Below are 12,926 nucleotides of genomic sequence, written 5' to 3'. Positions count from 1 at the left end.
TCATACATCTACCCTTAAAAACTGTCTGGTCGCTCTCTTTGTAATCAGGGGTCGTGGCTCTAACTGATTCCCCCTCCCATCTCACTCCGCCATTGTTTTCGAGCTCTTACGATTTCTATCTTTCTTTCTTTTTTCACCCGGCCGCGCCCTATCTTCTATATCAAAGGGATTTTGTGACAATGTAACGCGAAAACTGCGCACAGATCGGAATTTCACGCAAGGGAGTAGTTAGAGAATGAACGTTACCTCATCGTTTTTCTGAAGCGAGCAATTTGCTATTGACAGACTTCATCAAGATGCCTCAAGTACTTCACTCTTTTCAGTTGCTGCCACATCGATGGGATTTGTATTCAGAGTGCCTTCGATTTGTCTGCGTCGGTTCAAAAGGTCGTGCCCTGGGGGTGTTCCGACGGTGAAAGCACCACCACACCGGGGCCTTCGATCGCACTTCATTCTATTCAGCGGTGCGAGCAGAGCGTAGCATTATTTTGATTCGGCTGCTGAAGTCGCGATTTCTCCGTCGTGGGTTTCAGAGGAGATCCCTATACTGGAATTTTGAGATTCAACTGTGAAAAGCAGAAAGTGGCGAAACCATGTTCATCACCGTTCGTTTCGGAGGTAGGTGTCTACATTCTATAGCATTATCGCTTTCCCGAACTACCTTCGAGAAGAGCAAAAACTGTGTTACCGTGACTGTTTGTATGCTTGCCGAGTCAATACGCAGTTTGTTTGCGCACAAAATATGAGTGCACACACACACACATACACACCAAAGGTACTATGTCTACCGGAATGGCGTACAATACAACACAGCGTGAAAGGTTGCTAAGTGCCGCGTTTATTCAATTTCTATAATAACACATCAAGTGCGTGGAGTGTTCGCGAGCGGATAATAAAATCGATGACCACATTTGATATCTACTGTATCTGCATAGATATCGACGTTCGAATGCGTTATGTTTCATTTCAGCCACTTCACACATTTATCTTTCATTCGCCGAAAAGACTATCCAAGGAGCCACTTCTCTTTATACTGAAAAGAGTTCTTGAGTAATTGCCCTGTTGATTCACACTACATAATCTGATGGGTTTCGAAAAGTTTTCCAGACATGACATGACAACCATTTTGAGTACTGGTACATTCACTCCCGCCCCCTCAGAGTCCCACACGCTTTTCGTCCACTTTTAGCCACTCCACCTCATTTTGATGTATTTTATACTAGATGATGTTTAGGCCTATGTATTACTAACCTATACGGGCGAATGTGTTCCTTATAGGACAAGTCAGGCTATCCTGGGTTTTAGGGGTCTAAATTATTTTGGGCTGCTAACTTCAGCACAGGCATAGATACGGACTATGGAAAGCCAAAATGGTTTCACCATAACCCTAACCCTAACCTAAACCCTAACCCTAACCCTAAACCCTAACCCTAACCTTAAAACCCTAACCCTAACCCTATAACCCTAACCCTAACCCTATTGCTAACTTCAGCACAGGCATAGATACGGACTATGGAAAGCCAAAATGGTTTCACCATAACCCTAACCCTAACCTAAACCCTAACCCTAACCCTAAACCCTAACCCTAACCTTAAAACCCTAACCCTAACCCTATAACCCTAACCCTAACCCTATAACCCTAACCCTAATCCTATTTGGCTTTCCATAGTCCATATCTATGCCTGTGCTGAAGTTAGAAGCCCAAAATAATTTAGACCCCTAAAACCCAGGATAGCCCAAAAGTTCACCTTCATTAACATAAGGATTGAGAGAATGTAGCAATATTAGTAGAATACATCTTTGAAAGTTTGAGGAAAATCGGACAATCCGTTCAAAAGTTATGAATTTTTGAAGTTTTTTCTGCAGTCACCGCTGGATGAGAAGACTACTGCAGTGTATGATGTCACATGCGTACAACAATATAAGGAAAATATAAAGAGAATTTCACAAAATTTCATCTTTTGAAAAAAAGTACACATTCCCTTGACTCGTTACTGACATAATTATGTCATGGGTAATATTATTCCCATTGCCTTCAGAAAGAGGCAAGTCAAGTGTTCTTTTATTATGCGAAAAAAAGTGAAAATATGTTGAATTTTCTTTACATTTTCTTTATACTGTTGTACTCATATGACATCACGAGCCTTAGTAGTCTCCTCATCCAGCGGTTCCAACACAAAAGTTTTAAAAAATCATAACTTTGGCATCGATTGTCCAATTTTCCTCAAACTTTCACTGATGTGTTCTACTAATATTGCTGCATTCTCTTAATCCGTATGTTAATGAAGGTGAACTTGTCCTTTAAACATATTAGCCCGTCGTAGCTTTTTATATTTTGTTTCACTTCTGGTTTTGTTTTGCTTAAGTTTTGTAGATTTCTAATTTGTTTTTTGAGGGAGAAAATTTACACAATTAACCATCGAGCTTCCGAGCACGCTTAAGTATAGCATAATCTTATATAGCAGCGATTCGATACAGGACAATTTTGATTCACATCAAGTAGCGAAGTGTAGTAGCGTGTATGTTACCATGGCGAAAGCGTGAATTAGTCTGATGTTGATGATTAATCCCACTGATGCACTTTTTGCAACAAGCAGCGATGCGTGGTACTTGACAAAACAAACCTTTATGGACCTCCCATAGACAAAGCTATGTGTATAGGCATATGCTTCCATAATGGATTGTTGAGTGTACGAAGGGCGCCACTGTGTATGATATATACCGGTATGGTTATACGTGTACTCACATAGATGTCCTGCAATAATGAGGTTTAAACATACAGATATTCTAAACTTATTCATACCAACTATAATGGGTATACCGAAACACAAATTATTCAGTCATGAATTGGGAGAATAAGGATGCCTGTGTTTTAGATTATCTCATTTCACTTTGAAATCTTTGCTCTGAAATTATATTCCGTGTCTATCGTTCGACCGCATCCATAAATAAGTTATCTCTTCTGTCGTGAAGGTACCTGTATCTGAATCTGTATCTGAATGGGTCATATTATAGCTCAGTTCTTTAAATGCAGTATAAAAAAAAATGAACCTCTGTTAAGACATAATAAATGGAAGTTTAGATTCACTGCGTCTAGGAATATGTGACTATTGTGCCGGAGCGATGATAATATTATAAACTATCTTTCAGAGTCCTTCTATAGGGCCTACGTTCTCCGCCAAAAGGACACCCCAGTGTAAGCGGTCACACTGGCAAAACTTCTCTTAACTTAACTTCGATATGTTTTGCTAGTGTGATAGCGACTATCATATACTAGTAGCTTTGGGCTGCAATACGTTGTCCAATGCTGGCACTGTTCAACAGCAGGGAAACACAAATGGGGAGGGGCAGTCGTTATCAGTGCTCGGTGCTCATTTCTAGCACTGTTGGATACCCAATAATAATTTAGACGTCTTCACCATGAGAGATGCTGTAGGGTGAAGTATCTTGTCCGATTATGTATACTAGTATACCAAGGGCTGTACACTAACCCATTTTTTTTTTTTTTTTTTTTTTTTTAACCAGTGGTCCAACCTGTCCGTCAGACCAGTAGGTATACCCAGTGTTCCCAGTTTTTAAAGATCCATTCCTGAAAAAAAAAGTTACTAATTCGACAGTAATATTTACCGGTCTGGACCGTCAGACCAGTGTCAGTGTGCAGCGTTATACATACATTCAAAGCGGGATTTGAACCCGAGATCTCGTGTTTAAGAGGTCATTGCCATGTCCACTGCAAGTCACATCTCGGGCCGCTATACCCGTGCGTGGAGACAAGATTCTTTGATGATAAAGTGTAATGTAATTTGTGAAATAATTTGGTGGTGGTGAACCACAAATCGTCCATATACAGAGTTCTGTTTTCAGACCGCTGTGACGTTAGGCTTCGTGTGGCCAGGAAACATGACATTTACTCGTGTACTAGTATAAAATGCCGGATTTGTGTGTGTGTGTGTGTGTGTGTGTGTGTGTGTGTGTGTGTGTGTGTGTGTTTTAACTGTAGGTTTTCCTCAGTAAAGTTTAATGATTGTATCTGTTCAGTCTAATGAGATTGGCCTGGCGTTATTCAGTCTTGCATGGAATATACATACTCCCCCCCCCCTCTCTCTCTCTCTCTCTCTCTCTCTCTGTCTTTCTAACTTTTCTGAGCTGTACACTTGCTAGATAGTTTCTTGCTGGGTCTAGAGCATCATACGAAATGAAAGTGGCGGATGATAAATTCTCGAGGTTATATTTGTTATGATTTTCATTATAGTGAATAGTGAATCATAATTAGAGAGTTAAGTATTATTTTATTATCATCATCATTATAAGTAGTAGTAGTAGTAGTAGTAGTAGTAGTAGTAGTAGTAGTAGTAGTAGTAGTAGTAGTAGTAGTAGTTGAAGCTATTGTTATTGTTGTAGAGGTAGCATTTAAAGGAGTGGCGAGGGTGCAGTTTTACTTTATTTACTTGTAGAAATAGATACCACAATCGTTATGGACGGTTCAAAATAAAAGAACGACAATGATCTCAAACAACAGATCGAAGAAGACCCTCTCAAAAAGCGCATTTAAAAGCAATATATTATCGACCACAGACTAACTTCTAGTTCGTTTTCATCTTTATGGGTGGTGGAATGATTAGCATTGTAGCCGTTGCAACAACAACAACAACAACAAAATCGTGCATAATTGATAAGATCTCCTATTTTAAACTCTGTTCCAGGTGTCGAGCCGGTCGTTGCTATGGTTACGTCACGCCACAACCATGCTCGTCAGTAATAACCATAGGTCGCGCGAATGAATTTCTGCTAGTAGGCATTCATTGTAATGTCACGTACCAGCGTTCAATAAATATTTTTCATCATAATCATATGCAGTGAAGTAAATTGAACATAAATCTTGCCCAAGGGGCTATATATTTCCGGTGTGTCAGCCATTCATGTATGCAGCTGATATTGCATTTACGATTTTGGGTGTTCAACTTCAGCGAACTCTAAATTTTTACCGTCGTATGTATGCATGTACACCCGTGGCAAAGGCTTGGATTATTGTAGCAACAACCTACGCATTACTGACTGTGTTCCAGTTAAATGAAGACTATAATCCTTTATAAAAGAAACAGGTGTATGCTTAGATTGTATAGAGATCGTCGAGTTCTGATGTCGTTGGGTATATTAGAATCTGTTGCTGCTGTCCCAGGCTGCTGTAAATCAGTTGAAAATCTCATTTCATACGAGCTAACTCTTCTAGTTTTCCATGATTTCAACATCATATTCTGTTAGTGATCGACTGTTCCTTTCAAATATACCGCTTTTGATCAGACCGCTCTGAATGTTTGCATTCAGCAGACTATAATCAGTTTCATATCGAACACTCGCGCTGACATTGAAAGAGCGTCACCGAGCAGGTGCACCCGAATGCCAGAAGTGGTAAATTTCATTTTGCCCGTGTGCTGTAGCGTTAGGTATTTACAGAGGTCCGATTTTGTTCGCCGCCTACTCATTCAATTGACTAAACTTGTTCCATTTGAGCTCATGAGGGTTGGAGAGAATTGGTTCAAAGTTGATTACTAGTAGTAGAGTCTTTATTCACCTCTCTTAAAGAGTAAATAAAGGAAATGCATTCTACTGTAATGTTGCTGTAAAAACTTGAATGTTCGATATTCCTGACGGATAAATGGCCCCAACTCTCACGAGGCAGCATGTACCCCCCCCCCAAAAAAAAATGCATTGACTTCAAATACGGCGTCCGCTGTACTATTCATAAGCATGAAAGGTCATTGTCGAGTTGTTCCATAGCAGTCTTACTAGTTCATTTCACGACTTCCATGATTCTACTTTTGATAGTTCGAAAGAACAATCGTGTCATTCTTACATAACTTCAATTCGTAGTGGGGTGCATTTGTATAAAACACCAAATTTTGCGACATTGGTAGCCTGTCTAGCAATCATGTAGCCAGCCGATGTCCAACTTCATAGTTGTTGAAAGAGTTTCGGCCAATCTGCAAAATAGGGTGGACTGAAGTCGTGCGCGCACAAAGCAAAGTGGTGTTTACACCTCCACTCCAGATCGCCAGCTGTCCTTTGTACATTGGTGATGTTTGTCCAAAAGAGAGAGATACTAAATGAGATGAAAGCCTCCAAGTTTTCAAAGACCGCAGGCATGTTGGCTGAAGAGTATGAGATGGGACAATGGAAACAATAGAGAATGTTTTCAGGTAGCGCCCAGAGATATAAGAAGGTTTGGGGACAATGGATAGATTAAGCTGTCCTCACAAAAGTGTCACTATCGTTAGAGTCTCGCATTAAATGTGGCGTGACTTAGAAGCAAGGCCAAAGAGATTTTAGTCTACCCCATTGATCAATCATGCAATAGGATGAATGGTGTCCCAATCCCCCAACCCCACATCCTAGAGAGTGATTCTGTTGTTAGATTGATTTCGACATTTGATGCAAAATAAAACATGAAAATAAAGTCTTCAGGTTTTGTGAGGGTAATGGTTGTGATGGTGGGGTTTTGTTATTTGCGTTATTTTTTTTTTTACTTTCGTTGAAATGACACAATTGGAAGTGCCACATGAATGGATGTCCTACGAATCGACAGGGACGCTTCAGCTCTAGACGTATATTCCAGTATAGTGTAGGAATGTTCCACACGCAGCATGTGCGTGAAAAAACTGTTGTCAAACACGACCTACTCTCCAAACCAAGTATGTAAAATTACTTCCCCCGCGGTGCCGATACAATCAACGCCTCTGGAAGGTGTCTTGTGCACACATGGCGCTTTTAAGAATGTTTGCTTATGTCCTTCTTCTATTGATGTATCGATGTTTGAGGGGTTAATGATATTGATTCATTTCAATTATATTATGAGTGAACATCAGGGGGAAAATTCAGGCTGCTGGCTTTCGTACCTACAGAGTTTTGATTGTTCGCCTTTAGCACCTTGATTATGAAAGCCTCACTTACATAGCAAATATCCAAGCTTCGTACAGTCACGAAAATCGAGACAGCATCGATTTTTTCTTTGTCCCTGAGCCTTTTGATTGGACACATCGAGCGATGCACAAAGACAGAATACGCTTTAGAGGTGTGACGTGGAAAGATGATTTTAACACGGGGATACAACTCCTTTTCTTTTGGGACGAAAAATAAGGGTATAAGAAGTCCACGATGTTGCAAATCAACAGCAGTTGAACAACTTCAGTTTCACTACATAAGCCAAAGACAAGATTTTTTTTTTATAGCTTTACCTTTAAACTAACAAATATATTGTTTAAGTTCGCCACACTATTCGTACACGCATGCAGAACAGACGACAATGAATACGATTGTAATCGATATCAACCACTCGTGACAGCCTTGCATATTATATTGGAACGTGATGCGCGATCCACGAGTATGTTTCCAACAAGCGATCGATAAACAGGGAACTGAAATGAGCAGTTCTGTGATGGAATCTGACAAAGCTATCTTTCAACAGTCACTAGATTTCAGTTGCTCGCTACAGGCCTATATATATCATCAGCGGTTTTAAAATGATATGAATCGCATTCTATATCTTACCTGTATTACAATGTAGTGTTCTCCTCATATTTTGGACTGTAAGATTTGTTTATATTTATCTTCACTTTGCTCTTGCTTTTGCTCCTGTTTTGCAGAAAATGTAGTACGAAGATGATAACGAAACAGTTCATAATCAAAGCATGCATGCTTTCTCATGAGTAATGCAAATTAACAAACAAGGTGTCAGTATTATATCTCTGTCAGTTTCAACATGCAATATAAACAGATTGTCCTTGAAGACAAGAAGCAAGTTGATTTTACAATTCTAAAGTGAATCAGCTCTAGAATAATATACTGTAGATTTGCTATTACTGGACTGTTGTATTCACAGAAAGCAAAATTGAGAATAGTATGTGCATTATTAGCAGTTGACGACAAAGTAACCTCAACGAACTGCACAGGGGTAAGGCATTGCCACTAAACGTGCGATGATAATTATACTGGGGGAGGGGGCGTAATGTTAAATAAATGAGATGTACCGTCTAATTTCTTTTTACTTCAAACCTTCCCAGATGACCGGAGTGAATTATTCAACCCAAACTGTCGAAACGTGATTCTCCTGGACAATATACGAGAACGGTGCAACTGTGACGATGATGGTAAGTATATATGTATAGCCATGGCAACTGCGCATCCGAGTGACTCAGAATCCGCCATACAATCGATTACAGACGATCCGGTCAATGGTTAGACAAAGGAGGATGGTGCTGAGCGTTCATGCATCTTGATTCTAAGAATAGTCCAGTACTGTGGCTAATGCCTATAGGGAAAGACAATGGAAAGAGATTGAGTAATACTGGACAGAGCGGACATGCGTCAGAAGAAAATTAGGAAGTAATTGAATGCCTTAGCAGAATTTGACGCAGCGAAATTATGACAAAGGAATGCGCTATCATCAGCGTAGAATAAATAAACGAATCTAAGGGGTACATTAGAGGTTTAACCCTATGTTAACGGGGGGGGGGGGGGAGGGGTCAAATTGACCCCCCCTCGACGTTTCGCGCCACGATTCCGCAACGCGCAAAGATTTTGCCTCGCCGTTTCATGACTTTTTTCATTGAAGTCTCCCGCATATTTTGAGACCAAATTTGCGGCGTCCGGGTACACCGTTCTGAAGTTACGTAACGTTTTGTATATGCATGTCAACCCGAAAACAGCTCCAATTCATGATATCATGTGCAAATCCAATGCAAATAGTGGTTGTTTTGTTTTGTTTTTGTTTTTTTGTTAAATTGATATAGATCAGATTATTTCAATTTTTGATCATAGAAATTAATCATTCTAATGTAGATAAGCTTGAAAAAGTCCCTTGCAACAAATTTTGGCAAAAAAAAAAAAACCCGTAGAAAACAAAAGGTCGAAAAACAGGAAAATACAAATGAAATTAACAAAAAAAATAAAAAACAAAAGAAATTGATTTTATTGTGCTCTTTTTTTTTTACAAAAAAAAAATATTTGATGTGTCTTAAGGAATTCTGACACAAAACTTTAGCAATGCTTCAGCCTTTTTAATGGAGTTACAGGTGGAACTATGATTTCATGCATAAATTTCCATAATTAATTTACTAAAAATAGAAAGGCAATAGTTTTCTATCATATGACCATGTAATCTTGTAGATGACATCCGGCTCTATGTTCAGGCAAAATTTTGCGGCGATCGCGCGATCGGCGGCTGAGATCTGAAGGAGGTGGGGGGGGGGGGTCAAATTGACCCCACCCCCAGTAAAAACTTGGTCTCAAATAGCCTAGTTAAAATAGGGTAAAGATCGGGCATTTAAACAACGTGTTCATGTATAGTACTTGTAACCATCATCGTAAAACACATATGCCTTATTACACCATCGATTTTACGTCTCTGAATGTGTTATTAATGAACTTAATAATATATGACCCCAACTGTTTCTATCCCATGAAATAAAAAAAGGCAGTGATGAAGTTTCTTATTACGTTTCCCGGGTTACGTTTACACGTGCCATGAAGAATGGTTGCTTCTAGACTTTGGTAATGGGAATTCATTGCTATCTTCTACACATCTTGACTATATTTGTTTTGTCACTGACAGTATCCAACACATCAAGAAACACCGCGAAAGATGGCACCGTATCGATGTAAGGGCACGCAATATTCTCTATAGCCGAAGAGGAACAAAACAATAACAGCCAAGAAATGATCAGAACAAAGTTCGGATTCAGAACAAAGGCCATTTAGTTTATAGTTCTCCATATTCATTGCATAATATGCGTTTATCGATGTGACTTGATTTTCTCATTTAATGTTCTTCGGGTATATCCTAGATGTCATCGACCTGTCCGACGAGCACGGTTCCATCGCCAACTTACCCGGCCATCTCGACGACTACGGCAAGAACTTCCTGGCGGACAGGGGATCGTTCATCTTGGTCCGAGTAGAACGTGAGTGTATACCTCTCCTTTATACTTCCGGTGGAATGACCTTCCATCATGTTCAAGGTCATTGTGATAAGAACCGTAAAGTTACACAAACTCAGTGGTAGAATTTTCGTCGAAGTCAACGATGAAATAACGTCTTGACATTTGGATCTTCTGTCCACATCCAAGTTGCACCAAGATGTAATGATGAAGTCATTGCTTTACATGCCTCTCGCGGACGCCTGAGACGAAACTCTCTTATTTTAGATGAAATCGAAGTGAATGATATGTTGCGTCCTTGGCATCCCATTATCGTGAAGGCTTGTGACAACTTAGCAACGATGAGGGTTAAGGAAAGCAAAAACACTCAGATATATAGATTGGTAGATAGATGAATAGATAGATAGATAGATAGATAAACAAACAAACAAACAAATAAATAAATAAATAAATAAATAAATAAATAAATAGATAAATAGATAAATAAATAAATAAATAAATAAATAAATAAATAAATAAATAAATGAATAAATGAATAAATAAATAAATAAATAAATAAATAGGTAAATGAATAATAACATTGATGGATATTAAAATTCAACCGCAAATCATTAACGATGGAGATTCGCAATTGTCTGTAGCCATGCATAGCTTTTGATGAAAGTGAATGTTGGTGACAGGGTCTGCGACAAGATGACGATGATTTTGATAAGGATGTTGATAGTGATGATTATAATGATAATGGTGACAGTGAAGGTTGGCAAACTACTAATGCCGATGAGGCTACCTTAGACCATTTTAAGCAGTAGGCCTACTGGCAACCGATCTATATCATGCAATGGCAATGGCATATTGATGATATTATGGTAATTGAGGGATGGAATAGATGATGAATAAAACATGTATATTAATTGTGGTAGGTGAAACAGAAGAAGGCGATGACGACCGTGTGACGTATATTCCCCTTCTACACGGAATGGACAACGACAAGGACTTCTTGTGTAAGTAACCCATATGGGTCTTCACCCTTCGTAACCTTTCACACAAGGTCCATTACTGTACAGTTTAGTTTAGACGATGCCAGGACAGACAGCTGTCTTGAAGAGGGCGGTAACGTTCTTCCGCTCTTTGGAATGTTCGTTATCCGCCAACAGACAAGTTGGCGTGGATTGTTGGCGTTCTTTGAAGTAGTCTGTCTGCTGGCTTTCGCGAATAAAACAAAAGGTGAATTATTTGATTTGAAATTCATTAAGACGATGTGAATAGACAAGTTTACTAACATATTATTAGTTAGGTTCCCAGGACCTAAGAAATCTTAAAGTTTTAAGTCTTAAAGTTTAATGCCTCGGGTTTTCCGATATCGATATGGGGGGGGGGGGTATAGTTTTCGTTGTTGTGTCAAGAGTCAATGATTTTAACCCCCACCCCAGCTTGATGGGAAGAATTTCCTGGCGGAACTCCTTTGCAAGACTGAAATGTCATTCCACTTCCCCCACCCCCCACCCCACGCTTCCGCAGGCTGTCTTGCTTTCGCCATGCATCAGAATGTCACATTATATGTTTCGATAAGTGAGTTTCACATAATTGCTGTCCTTGTCTTCCTTTCGTACTGCATTTCCAGCTCGTTTGAATCCCAAGCCATCAAAAGGAGGAGGAGGGAAGGGACGAAGAAAAGGCGATCGTGCCGGTTCGCCATCGTCTGCCAAGGGTGACCGGCGGAAAGGTCGCCAGAAGCAAGACACGCAGAGTCGACGGAGCGGTGGCACTGCTTCAAGAAATGCTCCGCCCAAGCGGTGACGTCACTCAACGACGACACAACAGAGAAAAGAAATGATGATTACAGTACACTTCGAAAATTTGTTTTGATGGTATTATTTCCAGCGGTAAAAGCACAGAACTTGACAAACTTCTCATACATTACTATCATCTTCATGGCTGCATATGCTGCTTGGAAATAATGTCATACTATTGTGTACATGTACTGCCGTGCTGTCGTGGAGTTAATGGTATCTGCACTACCGTGACTGCGGGATGACATCTGTTCTCCCGCCTTTGCTACCTTCGACAGGAAGCTGGGATCGAGTCGAGAGAATCGAGTAGGATTCTCTTTCTTTTTAAGAATAATATATGTCTCCATCATAAGTCCTCCACCCAACATTGATTATTAGAGAGGATCTGCTTGAGTGAAGCTACGCCCCCGTTGTCACGATTTGCGCCTTTAAAGCCCCTGTTAAATTATACAATTTAATTTATATCAATCTGTATGCAGTTTGATTTTTGTGGTGACGAGGGTCGTTCATAAGATGGCCCTGTAGTAAAACTCATCTGTTATCGTGGCCTATTAAAGACTGCTTTCCATGTCATAAGATATCACCACCTTGTCTAAACGTGCGATCCTATTATTCGTGTGAAAAGTACAGCGGAGTTATTTCTTCTTTTTTGTATATGTTGATTATCATAGCGTTTAGTGTGTGGAATGTCAATGCCAAATTTAGTACATTTTCTGAATAGGCTTACGAATAACCCTCTTGCACATAGGCATTGATGAAAATTGGAGGTCACAAGCATTTGCACAGTTATCTTATCCAGATTAAACAAATGCATACCATGTTAATACAAACTTTGCTCTGTCACAGTCAATTACATTCAAATAATAAACCAGATGCACTTGTACATCCTGCGCAGCTTCAGGCAGCTAAAATAGATGATTAAATAAGCTTTTATGCGCACAAAGTCAGCTATGGTAGATTGACATATAGAGAAGTGAACCCTATAGTGTAGTATGCAGTCATCATTCTAAACTGCAGAGACATCATACTAACGGCAAAAAGCCCCGCATAACGGGGCTGCGTTGAGTTCGTAAAGTTCTGTGAGTATTTTTTTTTTTTTTTTTTTTTTTTTTTAAATGTCGGTCCTTTGTGATTGTGCTGAGGTGAAGTGATGCCCTCATTCTACGGCATGATTTTATGATTGATGAATCTGTTTGCATTCGTT

General features: G+C 39.7%; 1 protein-coding gene across 1 annotated transcript; it reads left to right on the top strand.

Moving 5' to 3' along the window:
• Positions 1–593: 593 nt before the first annotated feature.
• On the top strand, positions 594–11,729 carry LOC140227961 (uncharacterized). Its single transcript, XM_072308347.1, has 5 exons — positions 594–618; positions 8,058–8,144; positions 9,840–9,956; positions 10,853–10,933; positions 11,554–11,729. The coding sequence occupies exons 1-5, from the start codon at positions 594–596 to the stop codon at positions 11,727–11,729; spliced, it is 486 nt and encodes a 161-aa protein (XP_072164448.1).
• The last annotated feature ends 1,197 nt before the right edge of the window (positions 11,730–12,926 follow it).

This window comes from Diadema setosum, chromosome 1 (genome assembly GCF_964275005.1).
Source record: "Diadema setosum chromosome 1, eeDiaSeto1, whole genome shotgun sequence".
NCBI lineage: Eukaryota > Metazoa > Echinodermata > Echinoidea > Diadematoida > Diadematidae > Diadema > Diadema setosum.
The sequence above is the reverse complement of the archived record's forward strand: the minus strand, read 5'-3'. Positions and strand labels throughout refer to the sequence as shown.

Bases quoted from the DNA above. Each gene is read 5' to 3' on its own strand.
- LOC140227961 (XM_072308347.1), top strand. From the start codon at position 594: ATGTTCATCACCGTTCGTTTCGGAG. The intron at 8,145-9,839 runs GTAAGTATATAT...GGTATATCCTAG, and splicing joins GTGCAACTGTGACGATGATG to ATGTCATCGACCTGTCCGAC. The intron at 9,957-10,852 runs GTGAGTGTATAC...TAATTGTGGTAG, and splicing joins CATCTTGGTCCGAGTAGAAC to GTGAAACAGAAGAAGGCGAT.